The sequence below is a fragment of the Malaclemys terrapin genome, chromosome 7, assembly GCF_027887155.1.
Source record: "Malaclemys terrapin pileata isolate rMalTer1 chromosome 7, rMalTer1.hap1, whole genome shotgun sequence".
Lineage (NCBI taxonomy): Eukaryota > Metazoa > Chordata > Testudines > Emydidae > Malaclemys > Malaclemys terrapin.
This window is the reverse complement of record NC_071511.1, coordinates 24,590,690-24,613,918: the sequence shown is the minus strand read 5'-3', so window position 1 is coordinate 24,613,918 and position 23,229 is coordinate 24,590,690. Positions and strand designations below refer to the sequence as shown.

At 39.4% G+C, this 23,229-nt stretch overlaps 1 protein-coding gene across 24 annotated transcripts in view; it reads left to right on the top strand.

Annotated features, from left to right (window-relative positions):
• Positions 1–23,229, top strand: part of SLMAP (sarcolemma associated protein) — a 152,478-nt gene that overhangs the window by 75,673 nt on the left and 53,576 nt on the right. For all 24 annotated transcript variants that reach the window (XM_054036230.1, XM_054036239.1, XM_054036255.1 and 21 more), the window contains exons 4-9: positions 7,097–7,169; positions 12,447–12,483; positions 14,945–15,007; positions 21,354–21,449; positions 21,787–21,858; positions 22,439–22,579. In XM_054036230.1, coding sequence (XP_053892205.1) covers positions 7,097–7,169; positions 12,447–12,483; positions 14,945–15,007; positions 21,354–21,449; positions 21,787–21,858; positions 22,439–22,579 — 482 coding nt within the window. The remainder of the gene's footprint in view (positions 1–7,096; positions 7,170–12,446; positions 12,484–14,944; positions 15,008–21,353; positions 21,450–21,786; positions 21,859–22,438; positions 22,580–23,229) is intronic.

The window sequence follows — 23,229 nt, the reverse complement described above, 5'->3', positions numbered from 1 at the left end:
GAGAAACATATTTCTTGAAATAATTTCAGTTACCATAGCTGCTATTACACGAAGTAAGAAGGAAGAAAAATCAGACAAAAGCATGACTTTTAAGTTGACAGTCCCTCTTAGTACATGAGACAAGCTGCAACAGAGCTATAACTAAGCATTTTAGTGCTCAGGGTGAGCAAGCATATTTGTTCTCCCTAGAGGCAAAGCATGGGCGGCATGTGGGGTCATATGCCCTCCCAGATTTCTGCCTTCCATTTAGCGCACAGATTTTCAAACTGTGAGCTGCGTCTCCCTAAGGGGAGACACCCCACAATTTAAAAACTGTTGCATCCTGCCAGAACGCAGTATGCAATGTCAAAAAACACTGACAGATTTTGCTACAAGTAGCAGTTACGGACCTCCATAGATGTTCTCTTTTTGCTGCCTTGTCACAATTTTCTACTTCCTGGCTCATTGATCCACGAGCAGCGAATTCTGATAGAGGGACACCCATTGCAGTTGGCTACCTCAAGCTTTCCCAGCCTCGGTTCATGTGAGCATGCTCAGTATGAGCCAAGCAGCACACTCAGTGCCCTGCCTGCCTGTGACACCGGGAGAGCATGCTCCAACCAGGGTCACTGGGCCTGCGATTGCAAGGGGGGGGGCTCCTCTGTGCCCTGGGTGGCTGCCCCACTCGCCCCGCTCTAGTTATGGCCCTGAGCTACAAAACACAAAAATGTATTGTGTATCACCTTTAAGTTTGATCATTCATTGAGTAACTGAATGGAATGTTGTGGCTATCTATTTTTCTTTTTTGAACATTCAGTATCAAAGAACATGAATTGTGCAATTACATCTCCATTTCATACAAAGACATTTCAAAATCATTATTCTGCACATGAGAAACTAGCAAATAAAAGTTACAAAACAAATTAAGCAGTACTAGTTGCCCTCTACTTCCACTTTCAGTGATATTCAGAATGACATAAACCTTTGATTGGTGAGTTTGTTTTATTGAAACTTGGCAAAGTTGCTGTTTCATGTTTTTGGGTATCTATTTTTGTATTTCTCCTGTGCTTTGAATACTGTTTGTTTATAGACTAGCCCAGGGGTGGCCAACCTGAGCCTGAGAGAGAGCCAGAATTTACCAATGTGCATTGCCAAAGAGCCACAGTAATAAGTCAGCAGCCCCCGTCAGCTCCCCTCTGCCCCCAGCGTCTCGTACCCGTCATCAGCACCTAACTCTCCATCCCTGCGCCTCCCACCTGCCACGATCAGCTGTTTTGTGGTGTGCAGGAGGCTCAGGGGAGGAGGAGCAAGGGTGCGGTAGACTTGTGGGAAGGGGCGGGGGCATTGGGGGAAGGAGTGTAGTGGTGCCGGGGCCTGGGGCAGAGCCAGGGGTTGAGCAGTGAGCACCCTGTAGCACATTGGAAAATTGGCGCCTGTAGCTCCAGTCCCGGAGTTGGCGCCTATTCAAGGAGCCACATATTAATCTCTCAAGAGCCACATGTGGCTCCGGAGCCATAGGTTGGCCACCCCTGGACTAGACTCTACCTTCTTCTGTATACTTCTCACTTGGTAGTTTGTGGTAGTAGCTGGCTAATCAAATGGTTCAAGGTTTGACGCCCTCTGCTGCTGTCACTCCCCATTGCTACCGTTTAGAACATAAGAACGGCCATACTGGTTCAGACAAGTGACAGCGGCCAGTGCTTGATGTGTCAGAGAGAACGAACAGAACAGGGTAATTTTGAGTGATCTATTCCCTGCCTTCCAGTCTTGGCTTCCGTCAGTCAGAAGTCTGGGGACACCCAAAGCATGGGGTTACGTCTCTGACCATTTTAGCTAATAGCCATTGATAGACCTATCCTCCATGAACTTTTGGCCTTCACGACATCCACATGCAAGGAGTTCCATAGGTTGACTGTGCATTGTGTGAAGAAGTATTTCCTTACGTTTGTTTTAAACCTGCTGCCAATTAATTTCATTGGGTTACCCATAGTTCTTGTGTTATATAAAGGGCTAAATAACACTTCCTTATTCACCTTTCTCCATACCATTCATGATTCTATTGTATCACCCCTTTGTCTTCTTTTCTAAGATGAACAGTCCCAGTCTTCTTCATACAAAGAAGGATTAAAGTTGTTCCATACCATTAATTAGATTTGTTGCCCTTCTCTGTACCTCTTTCATTTCTAATATATCTCTTTTGAGATGGGGTGACCATAACAACATGCAGTATTCAAGTTATGGGTGTTCCTTGGATTTATATAGTGCCATTATATTTTCTGTCTTATATCTATTCCTTTCCTAGTGATTCCGAACATTAGCTTTTTTGACTGCCACTGTACATTGAGTGGATGTTTTTTAGAGAACTATCCACGATGACTCCAAGATCTTTCTTGAGTGGTAACAGCTAATTTAGATTCCATCATTTTGTTTGCATAATTGGGATTATGTTTTCCAATGTGCGTTACTTTGCACTTATCAACATTGAATTTCAACTGCCATTTTGTTGCCCAGTCACAGTTTAGTGAGATCCCTTTGTAACTCTGCATTCAGCTTGGAACTTAACTGTCTTGGGTTTTTGTATCCTCTGCAAATTTTGCCACTTCGCTGTGGACCCCCTTTTCCAGATGTTTTATAAATATGCTGAACAGCGCACAGGTCACAGTACAGATCTTTGGGGGAGTCCTACTATTTCTCCATTGGGAAAACTGACCATTTATCCCTACTCTTTGTTTTCTATCTTTTAACCAGTTGCTGATCCATGAGAGGACTTTCCCTCTTATCCCGTGACTGCTTAGTTTCCTTGATGGGCTCTGGTGAGGGACCTTGTCAAAGCTTTTCTGAAAGTCCAAATACACTATATTGACTGGATTACCCTTGTCCACATGCTTATTGACACTCTCACAGATTCTAATAAATTGGTTAGGCATGTTTTCCCATTACAAGAGTCTAGGTGATTTTCCTCCCAACATATCATGTTTATCTGTCTGATAATTCTGATCTTTAGTATAGTTTCAATTAATTTGCCTGGTACTGATGTTAGGCTTCCCAGCCTGTAATAGCCAGGATTGCCTCTGGAGTCTTTTTAAAAAGTCGATGTTACATTAGTTATCTGCCAGCAGGGCCGGCTCCAGGCATCAGCGAAGGAAGCAGGTGCTTGAGGCGGCACGTCCAGGTCTTTGGCAGCAATTCGACGGCGGGTCCCTCAGTCCCTCTCTTCCTCTTTGAGCTGCTGCCGAAGAGGAAGAGAGGGAGTGAAGGACCCGCCGCCAAAGAATGAAGCAGCGCAGTTGAGTTGCCCCGAAGTGACACCGATAGGCTTTTTTTTTTCTTCACTGCTTGGGGCGGCAAAAAAGCTGGAGCCAGCCCTGTCTGCCAGTCATCTGAAACAGAGCCTGATGTAAGCAAGAGGTTACACATCACAGTTAGTAGTTATGCAATTTTGTATTTGAATTCTTTCAGAACTCTTGAGTGAATACGATGTGGTCCTGGTGACTTATTCTGTTTAACTTATCAATTTGTTCCAAAATCTCCTCTACTGACACCTCAATCGGGGAAAGTTTAGATTTGTCTCCTAAAAAGAATGGCTTGGGTGTTGGGATCTCCCCCACAATCTCTGCAGTGAAGACTGATGCAAAAGATTAATTTAGCTTCTCTGCAATGTCTTTGTCTTCCTTGAGTTCTCCTTTTGCGACTTCATTTTGCGAGCCAGAGATTGCATCTCCGTCATACTTCTAAAGCAGTAATGTACTCCTCTTGCTAAGTATACCCTCTCCCCCCATCCCATCCCTGGTCTCTCAGACTTCTCAACGCAGCAGGATGTAGAGGGAACAGAAAACAAAAATCTTCTTCTCTAGAGTTATCTCTGAAGCAAATGTATGGATACTAAATGGACAGGAAGGAAATAGATACCACTTCAGCCAAGCCCTGGGTTGGACTTTGCCTTTACTTGAGCTTTCTGGACTTCTTTTCCTGTCATTCCGAATTGAAAGAAAGAAATAGGTAGAAAGTTTAAGATGGATGACCTAAAAGCACATGCTTCCTATCCAGTGCCCTACAACTTTCTGCAGTCATTGTCCCATTAGAGCACCCTCCTCAAAAAGATCTTCATTCAAGTGCCCTTCTTTCTTTGGAAAATAATTTATCTTCTCATACATCCTGCAGTAGAGTGATTCCTTAGTTTATTTGGGAAAATCCACATTCCAAATTCCTGGCCACCTCTAATGTCTCAAGCCAGGTCTGCATTATAAACTTACATCAGTATAACTACGTCACTCAGAGGTGTGAAAAATCCACACCCTGGACCACCATAGTTGTACCAGTCTAACCCCCAATGTAGCCAGCATGCCCTCCCATTGACATAGCTGTGGCTTCTCATGGAGGTGGATTAACTACACCCATGGGAGAAGCTCACTTGTTGATGTAGTAGCATCTTCACTGAAGTGCCACAGCAGTGCAGCATTTTAAGTGTAGACCTGCCTTCAGGATCTATTTAAACTCCCAAAGGACTATCTGAAACCATTACTTGAAGATAAGGCTCTCCGTAGTCTCTAGTTTTAAATGTGGTCAGTGGTTCCCCTTGAAAGCGATACTTCCTAAATATATACTTGATAGAAAGATTTGATTCTGTGCTGCGAAAGGCATTTGACTACTCCTCCCTATAATTGAATATATCTATGCATTCTTATTGTGATTAGTGCTTTAGAAAGAGTGGGGTTTAAATTCCCAAGACTATTCCCTGCTCTTTCGGTGAGTCCAAAGCCAAGGAATTGCAGACCTGGACAAATGTCTTCTGGTGACACGACATATCTCATGAAAATAACTGAACTTCTGTCCAGTCTTCTCTGACAAATGTAAACATTTTTCAGGTGGATCTTAATGAGGATAGGTGCTAAAGACAAGAAAATACTTCTCTAAAAGTTCGTATCTTGGCACTCGATGTAGACCAAGGAAGAATTAACTCTCTTGTTGGGTTACCTTTCCCTTAGTTCCAGCTTCCATTAGGTAGCTGTCTTAATGTTGTTCTGAAATATTTGTTCCCCTCTGTTCAAATCCAGGTTCACCATATCTCTGAAATTATAAGCCTTGAAAGTTAATAAATGTTGATATTTATAATTTGCGTTTTTAGGTGAGTGATTTTGTGTTTAGTTGACCTATCCTGTGCTTATTCATAGTTAGTTTATTATAAGAAACTGTCTCGAACAGTCCATACCGTCCCATCCCTATTACCGAGGAGATTTCACTTCCCAAATCTGAAGAATCATACAGAAAAATACAGATGTTATGTGGATATTGGCAGAGCCATGGAATGATCTTTCTTGATAAAACCAAGTTGTGAAGAATATCTGAGAGAGCGATTGTTTCTGATGTGGTATAAGTGAAACATAAATTGGATTTCCATATCTTACTCTAAGTGGTATCTTTGGTTCAAGGGTAATTAGACCCCACTCCTCTGTGTGTTTTCTTCTTTCTCTGAAATGTGAGAGGGGTTTGAAGGGTGGTTTCGTGGTCCTTGCTACATAGTTCTACAAGAATTCCAGAGCAGAGATTCTTTCTCTGTCCTTGGATGCATCCTTCAGCAGGTGCATCCTTAGGAAGATCATAAACAAATAGTTCCTCTGTGCTACCCTCCTTTGACCCCTTTGAAACAGGGATTGCTAGGCAGATCCCAGGTGTTAGAAATTCATGTCTGGCAACATGGAAATATTTATTTTACCTGTTAACTTCTAATCTCCAGATACACTCCTACAAAGCTACCCAGTAAACAGAGGATGGTGTTCATCATTTTCTGTACTTCCAGAATTTCCGTTCCTGTCACCTAAACTCAGTTAAGACATACTCCCATTTTTTGCCTAGTCTCTCATGTTGTCAGTGTTGTGTTTTGAAATCTGTATTTAACTTTCTTGTCAACAGAGAGCTTGTCAGGGTTCCCTTACCACTCTGAACTCTGGGGTACAGATGTGGGAACCCTCATAAGTTTATATTCCACCAGCTTAGGTTAAAAACTTCCCCAAGGCACAAATTCCTTTCCTTGACCTTGGACGGTATTGCTGCCACCACCAAGTGATTTAAACAAACATTCAGAGAGGGGCCACTTGGAGCCCTATCACCCTCCAAAGTATCCCCCCCAAGTCCCTTACCCTCTTTCCTGGAGAGGCTTGAGAATAATATATCCACCAAATAGGTTAACGAGGTGACCAGACCTTTGGGTTTTTAGGACACACAAAAACAATCATGTTCTTAAAAGAAGAACTTTATTATATTAAAAAAAAAAAAAAAAGTAAAAGAAGCACCTCTATAAAATCAGGATGGAAGGTAATTTTACAGGGTAATAAAAAGACTTCAAACACAGAGGATTTCCCTCTAGGTTTAACTTTAAAGTTACAAAACAGGAAGAAACCTCGCTCTTAGCATAGGGAAAATTCACAAGCTAAAACACAAGATAATCGAACGTATTTCCTTGCTATTACTTACAATTCTGGAATTTTAGATTTATAATTTTAGTAGGAGCTGGATTACCTGCTTGGTCTCTCTCTTTGTCTCAAGAGGGAACACAAAGAGAGCACAAACAAAACCTTTCTCTTCTCCCCACTATCCCCCCCCCCCCCCCCCCAGATTTGAAAGTATCTTCTTTCCCCATTGGTCCTTCTGGTCAGGTGCCAACTAGGTTAATGGAACTGATTAACCCCTTACAGGTAAGTGATTCTATACCTTTGGCCAGGAGGGATTTGATGTTACTGCATATATAAAGGTTGTTACCCTTCCCTTTATATTTATGACAGAGCTAGTTGTCTGGGGGGAAAAATTGTGCAGGTACTATTGGCTGTGGAAGACCCAGAATTGGAACTACACTATAGGTCAGGAATCGGCACAAGCATCAAGTCTTCAAGTTTCTGACTGATACCTTTTTGCTTTCTCATGGGGAGGTATGAGCAGGCAGACCCAGACAGTAGGGGTCAGTGCTTAGAGACCTCCCCTTCCTTCTCTTGCTCATCCACCTCAGTGTTCCTTGATTGTGAAATAGCTGCATATTTCCTTAAACCATGTTTGCACTTCAATTAAATAAATAATGTCTTATTAACTGATTACTAAGACTCACAGTATTCTTATTTCTTCTCAGTTACCCATGGATGTATAGTCTCCACAATAAAACTATTTCTCCCAGATGGTATGGAAGCCCGGTTACGGTCAGAGTAAGTATAATTAAATATTTATTAATATCTACCAAAATTAAAATATTTTATGAGGGTTTTTGTTAAGTATATTCCTATTGTAATAAATAACATGTAACACATGTTGATTTATATATGTCTGTAGGTATGTCATACGTAACATATAAGATCCCTGCCCCAAAGCATTTATAATCTAATACGCACAGGTAATATAGTGATTAAAAGCAGCACTCATGCAAGTGTGAGATCAATGGGATGACAAAAGTGGGAGAGGAGAACATTTTCTTGGTGAAGGCATTTATATGTGGTGGTTCATGCTCAAGTTACAAATATATATATGTTAAAATTGTTCTTGTGTATGCTTTGCTCGGGTAGATAAAAGCATAGAGGTATGAACTTGTATCATAACTGGAAACTTGGTTAATGCACAATTAAATTATATGAACTTGAATGGTTTTAATTTTATAGTGGTATTCAGAAAAATAAATAGAACGGAAAACTGGATTTGTAAATTGTGTTTGTGTCTTTACATGAAGACTTATATATTTTTATGCATCTAAGTGTGAATGGGAGTCATTTTTATGAATTTGTTGAGGTGCTATTTAGATTTTAAAACTGAAATCTAGCAAGCTAGATTTGCCAGTTTGGTAAGTGTTATGTCCAATATTATGATGGAATTTAATTAGGATAACTTTTGAGTGCAGTGAGCATTCGCTTACTAATTGAAAGAAATTAGTGCTAAAAAGTCTTTTACCTTGGACAGTATTTCTCAGGTCAGTACACTAGGTTATTCTTACCTAACGGACAGTTTGTGTACTCGTGTGCTTCTTGGAGAATAAACAATCAAAAGTTCATCAATCAAGTGTAGATAAAACAAATGTGCTAGGTACGTACTGAACATAAAATACACATGCAGGTTTGTAAGTGATTAACAAAAACCAAAAGTGTGGCTGTGACTCTAGGGGCCAACTGGCAGAGAGCCTACCATACTGTAACTCACATCAGGCCTGACACACTCATTGCCCCAGCACAGTGTTGTCATAATATGTACCTAAAAGGTGTTATATAAGTGAAATTGTGGCATGATGTATGTACAGATTGTGTACAAAATTGTGTGTATGTATGTGCTGGAAATATATTTTTAAAATGTGTTTGGGAGCAGGGCTGGCTCCAGGCACCAGCGTAGCAAGCAGGTGCCTGGGGCGGCCAATGAAGGGGGGGCAGCACGTCCAGCCGTTCAGCGGCAATTCGGCGGTGGGGCCGTCACTCCCTCTCTGAGCGGAGGACCTGCTGCCGATCGCGGCTTTTTGTGTGTGTGTGTGCTTGGGGTGACAAAAACGCTAGAGCCAGCCCTGTTTGGGAGTGTATAAACCCAGGCTGCCCAAGACAAAGGAATGTTGTTTTACCTGTCTTACCGACTTGATTACTGGAAGAGGACAATGAAAGTACATTTACATATACAATAAACAAAGTGAACAAGCAGCAGCTTAATGCACAGATGGCAGGGACAGAGTCTGCACTCCAGGAATCCTTCCTGGCTCTTGAGACAGACAGTGAACTTTGGGTAATGTAAGGGGAGAAAAGAGGCATTTTAGTTATCCATGACTCCAGGAACAAAGGGAACCAACACCCTTTGATTCTGTGAACATTGGGTACCCTGGCCTGGAGGGCTGGATATGCTGGTAAGTAAGAAAATTGCTCAGGCAAAGATTGTAACTTGCTAAGATTACATTTTAGTTACTAGAATGCATGTCCCTATTTTATTTTGTTTTGTTTGTAAGTATACCTCTCTTTTTCTTTTACTCAATATCACTTCAATCTGTCTTTGTTAATAAAAACAACAAGGAGTCTGGTGGCACCTTAAAGACTAACAGATTTATTTGGGCATAGGTTTTCGCGGGTAAAAACCTCACTTCTTCAGATGCATCCGAAGATGCATTTTGTAGATACAGACTAACACGGCTATCCCCTGATACTTTGTTAATAAACTTATTCTTGTTTTATTACAAAACTTATCACAGTATTGTGCATTAAAGTGAAATGTGAATCTTCACCAATCCAATGCGCTGATGCATGCTCTCTCTTTGGAGGCTGCCAGCATAATTTCTGGGAGAGGGAATAGACACTGCAGGCTCTGGGGAGCTGGGGAACTGGGATTCACTGACTGTTACCTGCAAGGCCAAGTTTAGTAAAGTCTTGAAGAGTTTGCTGGCAAGGTAGACAGACTGGTGTGTCAGGGAGCTCTGACACACAGCTTAGCAGCAGCAAAGCTCTCACTCTTGCTAAGGCAGAGTGCTAACACAGGAGCTCACAGTTCTGGGACCCAGGGATCTTGAAAGGTGTATTGTGGGGGTGTTGATATGTCTGTCAGTTGCATCTGTTGTTCTGGCAGGGTCTGGTGCTGCTTTCCCACAGAGTCAAGGGAAAGGGGTTGGGTCAGCTTTTGTGGCCTGGATCTAGTCTGACCTCCCACATGATGCAGGCCACAAAAACTGACCCGACCCCTTTCCCTTGACTCTGGGGACTTCAACAACAGAGTCACGGGAAAGGGGTTGGGTCAGCTTTTGTGGCCTGCATCATGCGGGAGGTCAGACTAGATGATCATAATGGTCCCTTCTGACCTTAAAGTCTATGAGTCTTCTGACAAAGTTTTCCTGTTGCTGTCTTGTAAAGTTGTGGTGACAGGAATCATGGGGCTTGGCTCCCCATAATTAGGAAATATCACCTTTTGTAATATTAACCAAATACCCTGAATATAGCACTGATAGAAGCTGTATGAAGACCCATAACAAATAAATGAAAAACATTTTAAAACAAAATAAATGGATTTCAGAATTCACACATTTTGTTTTCGTTGCAATTTACTGAAATTTCGTGGCAAATTGCAGATCTGTGGTGATTTCCAATAGGAAATGTGCCTGTGTTTCGGCAATTTTCTTTGTCAAATCTGTAATTCAGCAAAATATTTCACTACAGTGAATTAACGTTTGACGAAGAAATTGTTTTGTTGGGAAATTTCCAACCAGCTCTGCTTGTAATTGCTTCTATAATTGTTTTTCAGATGCCATGTTTTATTTTTAATTTGATTAGGTGATGAAATAAAATATTCCTTTCATGCACAAAAGACATGCTTTAAAATTTCTGTTTTGGCGAACTTTTTAGAATTAAGTAAAAATACATGATCCAAATTTAATCGTCATGCAACATCACTATTGTATTTCATAAAACATAGTTTCTTGAACTTTCATATTAAATCATTTTATATGGTACTTGGATATTTACTACTGTACTGTGAATTAAACATCAAATTGAATTTCATCCTTTTAAATCATTGTTTTCTAATGTATGAAAACAATGTACTTTTTTGAAACTTGGTTTAACATGCTATTCTGAAGTGATCCAATTAAGTCAGCATTACTTAGTAAGGGGAATTATTTTTTAGTGTAATTTTGGTTTCTAAATCTCAACCTCAGTATCAGAATATGTGAGTCTAAACTGTCATTTCTGGTTAAAATTAGAGAAACCAGGTGGGTGAGGTAATATCTCCTTTGGACCAACTTGTGTTGGTAAGAGAGACTAGCTTTTGAGTTTACAGAGAGCTCTTCTTCAGGTCTGGGAAACTAAGGGCTTGATATATGTATGTATATGTATGTATATGTATATGTATGTATATAGTATGGATATAGTGCTGCAGCGACACAGATGTGCCATTGTAGTGCTTAGTGTAGACATTATCTATGCTTCTGAGAGAGCTTCTCCCGTCAGCGTGGGTACCCTACCTCCCAGAGAGGCGGTAGCTATGTTAAGAGGAGAAGCCGACAGCATGCTGTCTACACCAGGAGTTCGATTGGTGTAACTGCATCACTCAGGGGTGTGGGCTTTGCACATCCCTGAGTGACGTAGTTATACCGACATAAGTCTGTACTCTAGACCAAGCCTGAGGTCTGGTCTATGCTATGGGCTGGCATCACTATAACTACGCCACTCGGGTGTGAAAAACCCACACCCCTGAGTGACATAGTTATACTGAACTAACCCCTTCTCCCCAACCCCCCGTGTAGACAGCACTGTGTAGCCAGCACTGTGAGCTTTGAGAATATGGGTGAGTTGTTTGAAGGCCAGAAGGGGAGGGCTCAAGAAAGATTTTTTTTATTTTTTATTTTTTTTTAAGGATAGGAGCTGAAATTCATAACTTTACTAAAAAAAAGAACATCTCTAAAAAATTAGAGCTCTAATAAATTTGTTAGTCTCTAAGGTGCCACAAGTACTCCTGTTCTTCTTTTTGCGGATACAGACTAACACGGCTGCTACTCTGAAACCTGTTATAACTTTACTAGACACTAATAATCATGGATTGAATAGAGAAACTGGATTTATGGCTTATTGCAACAATCTGTAACCCATTAACAACTACCTCCACCCAGCTGCTGTCCCCCACTTCCTTTCTTCCTTATGTCTGAAGTGGTGTTACCAGGCCACTTCACCTTGAATGGTCCCTTGAAATGTGTTAATTACTTATGCTAAACAATCCCTTTCACCTTGTACCGGTATTAGCAGTGACACTGAGTACCTTTCCCAGACCTGAAGAAGAGCTCTGCGTAAACTGAAAAGCTTGTCTCTTTCACCAACATAAGCAGATCCTATAAAAGATATTACCTCACCCACCTTGTGTCCCTAATATCTTGGGACCAACCAGGCTACTGTTAAAATTGTTAAAATTAGGCAGTTATGCAAATTGCTTTTGTTGTTCAAATGTGAAATTGTACAAAAATAGCTATTTCCTTGGACAAGATTAGTTCGTTACACTTTTCTTTCTTCATCAATAAAGATGTATATGAGGGTCATGTATCTAGTGCCTGTAAGTGCATGTAGCTCAGTTCCACATGTAAGTTGCATTTGAACCTTAACAAATCTTATTTGTTTTCAAAAACTTATAAAATGTTATCTAACTTTATGATATAAAAATAGTGATCAAGGTTTTAGAAAGTGGCTCATTGGTTTGTTTAATTTTTAGATTAGAACTGAAAACTAAATTTGAAAAATCTACTTCAAAGTACAATTTCACAAAATGGTACTGAGTATAAGATGTAAAAACAGTATTTTTAACCTCGGTGACTGTTCTGTAAGAATGAACTTAAAAATGAAGAATGTCTTAATTAAGTTAAACATTTACAGGATTACTGATAGTTTTGTGGATTTTTTGAACTGCTGTTCCATACTTGGTGTTTACTTGCATAATTCTGTTACTGAACAAATTATAAGGTTTTTTTTTTGTTTTTGTTTTAATTCGTTTTTCAGTGTCATCCATGCTCCATTACCAAGTCCTGTTGACAAGGTAAGTCATTTGTACTCTGTCTTTAATTAAAAAGTTGAAAGAATGAGAAAAACCTAACTACTTGTGGGTGTGACTTGCATTGGATTACTTTACATGGTTTAATATTTTTACTGTTTTAAAAAAAATAAACATTAGTCATTCCTTCAGTATCACAAGGATATGCATGGCAGGCTGAGTTTTTATGGTATGGGAATACTCTACTTTTTCCACTAGTGGTCAGGTGTGGAAACGTTGGCAAAATAACACTCAGCATGACATGCTTGGGTAAATCAAGATGGGCAGAATTATAGAGCATCAAAGGTTGTAACAAGAAGGACGTTGATGCAATAGGACAGAGGCAATGAGAGATTGAAAAAGGGGAGTGACATGAGCAAAATGAGTGGCATGGCAGATGGCTTTTGCTGCAGTATGTTCTATGGCAGGGGTGGGCAAACTTTTTGGCCCGAGGGCCACATCGGGGTTGCGCAACTGTATGGAGGGCCGGGTAGGGAAGGCTGTGCCTCCCCAAACAGCCTGGCCACCACCCCCTCCCACTTCCTGCCCCCTGACTGCACCCCTCAGAACTCCCAACCCATCCACACCCCTGCCCCCTGACTGCACCCCTCAGAACTCCCAACCCATCCACACCCCTGCCCCCTGACTGCCTCCCTCCCCTGGACTCCCATCCCCTATCCAACCACCCTCTGTTCCTCGTCCCCTGACCACCCCCTCCCGGGACCCACCACACCTATCTGCCCCCCGGGATCCCACCCCTTATCCAACCCCCCCATCCCCTGGCTGCCCTCCCGACCCCTATCCACATCCCTGCCCCCTGACAGGCCCCCTGGGACTCCCACTTCCAACCCTCCCTATTCCCCATCCCCTGACCGCCCCCTCCCCCCCCAGAACCTCTGCCCCATCCAACCGCCCCCTCCTCTCTGACAGCCTCCCAGGACCTCCCGTGTCCCGCCCCCTTACCAGCAGCAGGAGCTCGCAGCCACGACACCCAGCCAGAGCCAGCTGCGCTCCCCACGCTCCCCAGTCTGGAGAGTAGGCTCCCCAGCCAGGAGCTCAGGGGCTGGGCAGGATGTGGCCCACGGGCCGTAGTTTGCCCACATCTGTTCTATGGTTTGGAGTGTGAGACAATGTGAGTTTTAAGGAAGACTGAACGTTATATCCCGCCTCAACTACTTTGACATCTACAATTGTAAATTTGAGTGATATCCCATATCCCCCCAAAAAAATGTTATGGAGCCCTTTACTCAGTGGATAAGAGATAATTAGATTAGGAACAGTGAAGTGACAACAACATCATTTGTTGACTATTATTGTAATGAGTTTGTTGATAGTTTGGGGGATGCACATGTATATCTCAAGCCTCTACCTGCCCTGAGCCAAGGCTATAAATAACCTGATGTCTATTCCTCTGCCTGACAAACTGTCTTTATGAACCTGTTCCTTTTCACTTTTGTCTGTGTCTGGCAGTGTTTTTTTAATTACTATTATTATTCCTGTTTTAAGTATTTCTTAGATATTTCCCAACAAAACAAAACCCTCAACTTAGTTGAGAGCTCTCCACCAGTTCCGAATCTTATGGCAGATCAGGTATTGAAGCAAAGTTGCATCTCTTGTTCCCATGAGTTTTCTGCTCTTGGTGGGTCTGGAGAGAGTATAGCATGATTAGGAGAATGACTTTCTGCTGTTTTGTAGGTCTTTCTCTAAGTTGGCCCAAGCCAGACTCTAAAGCCTCCTTATGCAAGAGTCATTGTCAAACAAAGCATTAGAGAAAATTTTGTGGTCCTTGGTATGTTGCAAAAGATAGGTAGTAATGAGGCCTCACCCAAAATTTTTGACTGAATTGGTTTTACCTTTTCATTTGAATCAGTCCATTGCTGATTTATTTCCATGACCGTTCAGCCATGCTGGAGGGACATCAGATGATATTAAGAGCAGTCAGCCACTATTTAGATAGAACTTTTCAAAAATCATACTGCAGATATGTGGATTTCACTTTTTGTGTGTGGTGGAAGAAACTTGTGCAGACTGATGCTTTGTTTAGAATAGAATATATTATAGGAAGGTAGCATGGTCTAACTGGACTAGGAGTTAGGAGACCTGGGTTTCATATCCAGCACTGCCCCTGACCTGCTGTATGATCTCATGCAAGTGATTTCACTTCTGTGCATCTGTTGCTTTCCAAGCCTTTGTGTGTGTTTTTTTAATTTAGATCGTAAACTCTTCAGGGCAGTGATTTTTTTCAATCTGTTTGTTTGTACAGAGCGTAGCACAGTCGAGCCTCAGTCCTGTTTGGGGCTTGTAGGTAACGTATTGTAATACATACAGTAATGGTAGAATAGTAAAGGTGCTAAGAGGAAAAAGAACTGGTAGGCAGTGATCTTCCTTAAATTACAGATACTTTGAATTGTCTGAGTTTGATGTAGAATACTCGACATGATTTTGATAATATTTTCTTATTTCATAGGTTGCTGCTAACACTCCCAGTATGTACTCTCAGGAACTGTTTCAGCTTTCTCAGTATCTACAGGTAAAATTGTTTTTCTATGAAGACATTCCTTTTTTACTCATTAATTTGGTAGTTTATGCAAATAACACAACTAAGTAGTTAATTTTTGTTCAGAATGTAAATCTTTCATATGTATGTGTACACCTGTGTATGTTCAAAGTATGATTCAGTTTATAAACACTAACAGTTAAGAATTAGCTGCCTTTTCTGTTGAAAACAGCATAAAATATATGGTAATTGCCCTTGTATGGTATTTCTTTTATGAATATTTTTATTTGGCTTGCATAAGTATAGAATTCTATATATGCACATCCCTGCAGACTTGACAGTGGTTTCATATGCTATATGCATCTGTATAAACATAAATCTGGTACTCCCTCACTTTGCTTAGAATTGAGAATACGTTCCACCTTCTTGTATTTATAATTCTGCTTTGGAATCATTTTAATACTCGAAAAATATTAAAGGGCTGTCTGTGAAGCTTTTTAGTAGTATGAGTATGGAGAATATGAATGGGAATTACTAAAATGCGTTAACATATCACTCTGGATTTTTAAAGAAATAATTTTTATCTTATCACTTAACCACCATTTTTTCTTTTAAATAGATTTTTATCTTTATTTTCGTTCCCCTTTCTACAAAATATAGTATAAATGTAGGTTATGTAGATTGATTGGTTGTAGGAAAAATTATAATTCCAGTGAGAGGAAGAGGTATGTTAAAGAAAATTTTAGCATTTGGGAAAAGATGAAGGGAAAGGGATGATGGATTAGCTTGCATGCATGGCATATTTCCTTTTGATTCTGGAACTAGGAAGTAGCATTTATGTTCTGAACTGTGAATCACGATCTGTGAGGTTGATAATGATAGTTGGATTTGTGGAACTGTGTATTTTTAGAAATGCTTCACAAAGTTCCTCTAAGGCATGCAAAAGCATCTTGCTACCTTCTTGCTGTTAGTGCCAAATAGTTCTGGTAATCATAAAGCTACTCTGAGGTAAAAGGCAAATATGTGCTTTGTTGCATTCCTCTATTAGAAGGGAATGTGGATTTCTCCGTGTCGAACTGATTTGATGGGAAAGTGCCAGGAGTAAGCAGAAGTGACTTTGACCTATAATTTGGACTGATATCACCTGGCTAGCAGTGCAATAGACAATCTTATTTGTAAATCTTTACATAGTCTGTTTTAGGCTTCACCCATCCACTCATGTAATAGGTCCCTAACCTCTGGCTTGAGTTACTGAAGTCCTCAAATCATGATTTAAAGACTTCAAGTTATAGAGAATCCAACATTGCACTAGTTCAAACCTGCAAGGTCTCTCTGCAAATCTGACCTGGGGGAAATTCTTTCCTGACCCCGCATATGGTTATTAGTTAGACTCTGAGCATGTGTGCAAGACTTACGATCATCAGATAAAATACTGCTCACTCACCTATAAGATCATCCATCAGGTTATGTAAAGATTTTTACAGAATAAGTCTTTAATCTCTGAAAATCTTGTGATTTAGATTTCTTTCCTGGGAAATAACCCTGCTTATGGGAATTAACTTTTTCAGAAAGGTAGTTGAATTGCAGATAGTGGTAATTATTTCATTTATTGATTATATTGAGCATGATCTGTGTGTACTATAAATGTGTACACGCTGATATTTATATAAATTTTCTTGCAGATAGCATGCTTTGAGAATCTGAGACTAGAACTTTCTTCTTGCCAAATGTAACCTCCAAGTTTCTGGTACTCTTCAAGATCTGATAAATGTGCCTCCAAGCCTCTCTGAATAGAGAAGGGTAAACTGCACCATCTAGTGGCTTGAAGGAGAACTTTAAAAACTATTTGTTTAGAAACTAGTTTTTCACTTAAACTTAATTAATGGAGTAGCTAACTTTGTACTAGAATTGGGCAAGGTACCTACTGTAAACTTGTTTATTCAAGACACACAAGGCCTGACTTTGTTCTCACGTATACTGGTTTCACATAGATGTAACTGATTTCAGCAGTTATTCCTTGTTTACTCTGGTCTGACAGCCTGCTCAGGCTTTTTGACTCTGTTACATAATTCATTTATTTTCTATTTTGGTAACCATTTATAAAACCAATACTTTTCTGGTGCTCAGTTAATATAATTTACGCTGCTTTCCCCCTTCTGCCTTCCTACATGTAACTAGATTTTAATATGGCACTGAATGCTATGGCACTCAATTGCTTAACACCTATATTTACTTTACTGAGTAGGATGTGACATGACTGGGAATATACAGGTGAACTTATTCACTCTGAAACTGATAGCCACCTTTACTGAGGGACTTATGGATGGGCCACAAAATAGAGGGCTCATAGTATCCAAATAACCCTTTTTCAAGAGGGATTGTAGAAATAAATGTTTATTTGAAAATAATGTGTAAATCATCCCTACTGACAATTCTCTCTACCTTCAATTACATTTCTGCCATTTCTGTTTTTAGTTTACAGGTGGTAATTTTGAATCTTGTTTAGACTGTAATCTCTTTGAAGCAGGAACTGACTTTTTTGTTGTGTATGTACAGGGCCTATCACGGTGGGGCCCTGTTCCCTGATTGAGCCCTCTATTTGATAGTGAAATGCACATTCAAGATGGCATAATGTTCATTTAAGGAAACCAGTTCTAATAGGTACAGTAGGAGGATTGCCCATGTAATAATGGAAGCTATATTTATATGATGATAGTGCCTAGAGGTCCCAGAGACTGGGAACCCATTCTTCAAGGCATTGTATGTACCCGTAACAAAAACAATGCCTGCCCCCAAAGAGCTTATAATCTAATTAGATGGTAAAAGCACAATGCTGTACTTCCCATTTTACTCCTGAAAGCAGACTTTCATTTTACATATGCAAATTTTACAAATATTTAAGATACTATAATTTAAGAAATCCTTTGTGAATTAATGAAGGACAGAACAGGTTATCAAAGTTTCAATCTGGCAACATATTGTATACCTCCGTTAATGTTCATAACGCTCTGTGTTAATTTCCTTTGAATAAAGCAACAGTAACCTAGGCTAGAAAGTTCATTATAATATTGTTCAGTAGAAGAGTGTAGCATTATATAATAAGTCCAGATTTTAAAATTGTTCATATGAAAATGTGCATGGACAGTTTGTGTGGAGTTATGGTAATTGTGTGTAGAAATGACCAATTGGACATTTAGCTGGTCCTTTGTGCATGCATATTATTGTGTACATTTAAAAAACTGTGCCCACTTTATACATATAATTGAATCAATGTTTGGTTTTACATGGTATATATGGTTGTAAATTAATTCAAAGGACTGACGAAAATTTGTCCCTTAAAGGTAGCGTTTAATAAAAGGTTAAAACACACTAAAGATATATTTTAAAATGTGTGTTGCCTTTTAGAGATGATCTTGATTGTACATTTCAGTGTATAAGTGTTCTTAGAGTGTTTACTCCTGGGGAATTCTGAACCAAAAAAATAAAAATTCTGCATACAATATTTTAAAATTCTGCAAATTCTATTTGTCAAAATAACATTATATAATCATACCAGTTTCAATTATTTTGGTAATTTATTTCAAAATACCTGTCAGCAAGTATGTCTGTAATAATACAGACGCCACAAAAATTCCCAAGGAGTAGAGTTAAAGAAACCTCTATGATAGCCCAGTTCCTGCTTCTCTGCCCTCCACCTCCCCCAAAGAGCCCAGCTGCAGGGCCCCCTGGCCCAGACGCGATCGCTCCCTATCCCCCCCCACAGCCCAGTCATGGGGGCTTCCCCTGGCCCAGAGGCTTGCATCCTCTCCCCCCTAGAGCCCAGGAATCCAGAGGGAGAAGCAGATTGATGCTGGGTCCTGGGATTGTATGGAGTTTCCTGCATGCTGCTTCCTTCCTTCAGGGCATGCTGGGAACTGCAGCTGCCAAGAACCCTCCAGCTTCTACTCCCCATCCCCCGGCAGTGTCTTCTACATGCAAGCTGGGCTCTGCTGGGTCCAGCAGCCCCTAGTGATGGCCAGTAGCTCTGCAGCCCATTTCTGTCAGTGGGGAGAGGGAAATTCTGCATGCACAACATACATTTCTGCAAAATTCTGCATTGCGCAATGGTGCAGAATCCATGAGTAAGTGTTAAAAATAAGGGTCCGTATAGTATACACAATAACAAGCTGGATCTAAATTATGTGATAAGATTTCTACAGTTCTCTAGTGTTAAGTTCTGTAGGAAAGCTGAAAATTCTGAGGCAGGTGTTAAATGTAAAAAATTGAGGTTGTGTATTATGAAAATTAATTATCACTATGGTATTGCATTTATTTTAATATTAAAATACTTATGCTGCCCTTCCCTCGTTTTGATATTTTAATTCTCCCACTGTTTTTTTTTTAAATGTTGATATAGTACGAACTTCACTGTAGAGGTTATTTTGGCTTTTAGAGAAGGACAAATAGATATGAACAGGAAGTTTTAATAAATGGGAAAATGAAAAATTGGGGCATTTGGTACCTGTAAAAGTGTGGGAAGGAGTCTGGGGATTTGGGCTTCTAGTAAGTGGTTGAAGGTTTTGTCACTAGTGATGACATTAAATGCTGCTTCTCTTTCCTTGCACCATGTGGGCAGGTGCAGGATTGATTTGGGATTTGCAGGGATGAGGAGAGCTTTACTTCCTAATTTTTCATCCAGCAATCAGCCATCCCATTGCCATAGTCCAATAACAATCATTGCATTGAACAGCAATGGATAGCACACCACTGACTGTTCCTGCTATAAAGTGCTCAGCAGTAAAATAGTTAATGTTGACATTTAAACTGTTATCATGCTTCAGTTAGCATCCAGAGATGAGTGGGGCAGGTCGTACCTCAGAGCTATTGTTTCAGGCTCAGAAAGACAACACTACAGTAGTTTATATTCAGTTGATATTTTAAAGATAAGCTAATGCTAGATACTTACTTTTAAATAAAAGCTGAAGTGAAAGTCCCAGTCTGGGACTGTGGCTTAGCGTACTATGTTCTGAAATAGCAGTATGCTAAGCTGTACTCAAGAACTTTTACTGGATTGTAGCAGTGTCCACATGGCAAGCTGGTGTTCTATAGATTCAGCCCAGGTTCGCAGCATAGTAACTTTCCATATAGGCAAGCCCGTAGTGAACTCAAAATGATCCTTCCATCTGCGGAAAGAAAAAACATAGCCTACCTTTTTTTTTTAATTTGGCATTTTCATGTAATTTAACAGAAAAGATAGTTAGAATCTTCTATATGATACTTCATATTTAAAATACTACCTAGTTCTCTGAAAAACTTGCTCTTGACTTCATTATATGTATTGCTATTCTTCACACATTGTATGCACATCAATGTATGTATTATTACACTCCTATTTTTGTCAGATGTAATTATACAGTTTATTATGTGTTTGTTTAAATATTACCTACTGCTAAGTTAATAGTAGCTCGCAAGTAGAAGTAATAAAAGTTTTGCCTTTTAAAAATCTGTATTTGTTGGCCTATTCTTTGATGGGGAGCAGTGAATATATCAGAATTTTTTCATTGTATCTAATTACATTTAAGAATATTTTTTATCTTAAAACAGTTTTATAAAAATTAGTCCATAAGGTACACCGAAAGTCTTGAAAAACTGTTATTTTTTGTAGTCCACTTCTCCAAACAAATTTACAGCAAATTCATGTGAACATAAACAGTCTTCTCCTGATGTCACCACTAAGTTAATTTTTTGTTTACCATTAAACTAGCTTCTACACAGTATAAAAATTGAATTTCTCTCTCTATTCATCTGTAGTTGTAAGAAGCGAAGTGTCATGATGTCATTACTCTTGTACAGGATAGAGTAGAAGCTGATCCATGTTATTGATTAATATAACGTAACTTTTTCCTAAAGCATGTACTTTAGAATATAGTTGTAACTTTCTGTAAAATCTAACTTTTGAAAGGTAAAATGAAGTTCTAGTCCTTTATTTCCAGCTTAATCTCACAAAATCACTTTGAATAGGGCTTTATCCCCAGCCTTTACAAATATAGAACCCAGCAATAAGTTGCTATTGAGACTTCGTCAAAGTGTTCTTGCACCAAATGTACCTGTCCTGTAGTGTATCTGAAACTGGTATGAAAAGGATGGCTTTAAGAATCTAAGCTTGTAGTGTAACATCTTTTCACTTAAACATGTACAGGAATATGTATAAACAAAAATGAATTTAAATTTGCTAGTGCATTGCTGTCACTTAAAATGATTGAACATATGAGTTAAAATCTGCCAATCTTTTCACCCCCTTTTTTTCAGTTTAACAGTATTTGGTTATACATTGCATTGCTTCTGTTTTTCCCAATAGTTAGTTTGAACTGACCTGCTTGTATTTATATTTTCATCGTAGGAGGCCTTACATCGGGAACAAATGTTGGAACAGAAGTTGGCTACCCTTCAGCGACTGCTTGCTGTCACACAGGAGGCTTCAGATACTAGTTGGCAGGTATTTGCAAGATTTCTCTTAATGTATAGGCCTAAGAACTTAATATACAGTGGGCTGTAAACTGTAACTTTCAATTATTATAATAAGAGTAAAAGTTGAAGGTTGGTTCTCTCCCTTAAATGAGAAGGAGACATTACTCCTAATCGACTAAGTTCACACGTACATTTATCTTAGAACTAACCAGCACTACTAATTGCTTCCGAAGTGAATGTCTCTAAAGGAAGTGATATTTACCTTTTTCAGATATTTAATGTCTAGAATTTTCTTACGAAATGCAAAAACAGTATAAACATCTTGTTTTATTCTGTTAATTTAAATTTATTATATTTTCCAACAGGCTTTAATAGATGAAGACAGACTACTATCAAGGTTAGAAGTCATGGGAAACCAATTACAAGCCTGTTCAAAAGTAGGTAGTTCACTTCAGATTAATTATATAGTATTTAGGAATGTTGAATGGCAGTGTCCTCCTGAAATTTTTCAAAATTAGAAAGTTGTTGTCAAGCAAACTTCCAGTGCAGATGGAGCACAAACTTTCAAATAGGCTCCCTGAAGCTTCAGTGTGGTGGGATTTTGGCTGGCTGGCAGGGAGAAAAGGGTCCTGGCTCCTTTAAGATTGCCCACATTGCCTTGGGTTTCGAGGAATAGACAGGAAATGGCTGGTAGTGCACTGACAGAAATGAGTAGTTTTTGTTTTAATTTTTGTTACTTTAGTAATCAAATCTGTTTCTAGAGTCTGCTGCCCTAAACATTCTAGCAAATGCCTGTCACATAGCAGTTTATACCCCGCTGGACAAATAGCCACTGAACATTTTGTTGCCCTTAAGATTTTGTTACGTTTGTCAAAATTGTTACTCTATTCTTCTTGGCAAAGTAGATCTTTAATGGTAGCTTAATAGAGAGAACTACTGCATGTTCAACAAAATGTTAATCTACAATAGAGTGTTGTTTTGAGATATAGATCCACTATGTTAAACTTCTACTCACAGAATCAAACAGAAGATAGTATACGAAAGGAACTTGTAGCATTACAGGAAGACAAACACAACTATGAGACAACAGCCAAAGAGTCCCTGAGGCGGGTCCTTCAGGAGAAAATTGAGGTGGTCAGAAAACTCTCTGAAGTGGAGGTATTTAGATTTTGTTTATTTTATAATCAATGTTGTAGCACTATTTGAATATTCCGAACAGCTAGTCCTTTACTCTAATCTAGCACTTGCACTGCACCAGCATATGTTTGTGTTGTATTAGTATTCTAGGAACAGTATACTGGAAAGTACTGGAGATGTGCATTTTGCCTGTTATACAGTATTTTAAGCAACAAGGAAGAAGTTAATGCACAGTAATGAAAATAGTGATAGATCAGTAACAAAAGTCCTTATTTTTCATTTTTTTAAAAAACTCAGTGAAAGTGTTCTCCATGCAGAAATTAGAGTGCTGTATAATTCCTGTTTCCCATATGACATACTTCACATATTTAAAAAATTCAGTTTGACAATAGTAAAATAAGACTTTTAAAATGAAAGCTTAACAGATCATGCAAAATACCATTTAAGAATTTTTTTTTAATGAAATTTCATTGGCCACAATCTACCAACTGTTTTTTTATTCCCTTCCTTCAAATCCTTCCTCAACAATTGCTTTTTTTCCTTCCTTTTCACCAGTGATCTCTATCTATTCCTTTCCTCTTATCCAGTTTAATTCTCATTTTAAAAAGTAACAGAATTTAAACTTTATTCACAATATAATTAAACCCACTGTTATACTCTTTAATTCCTGT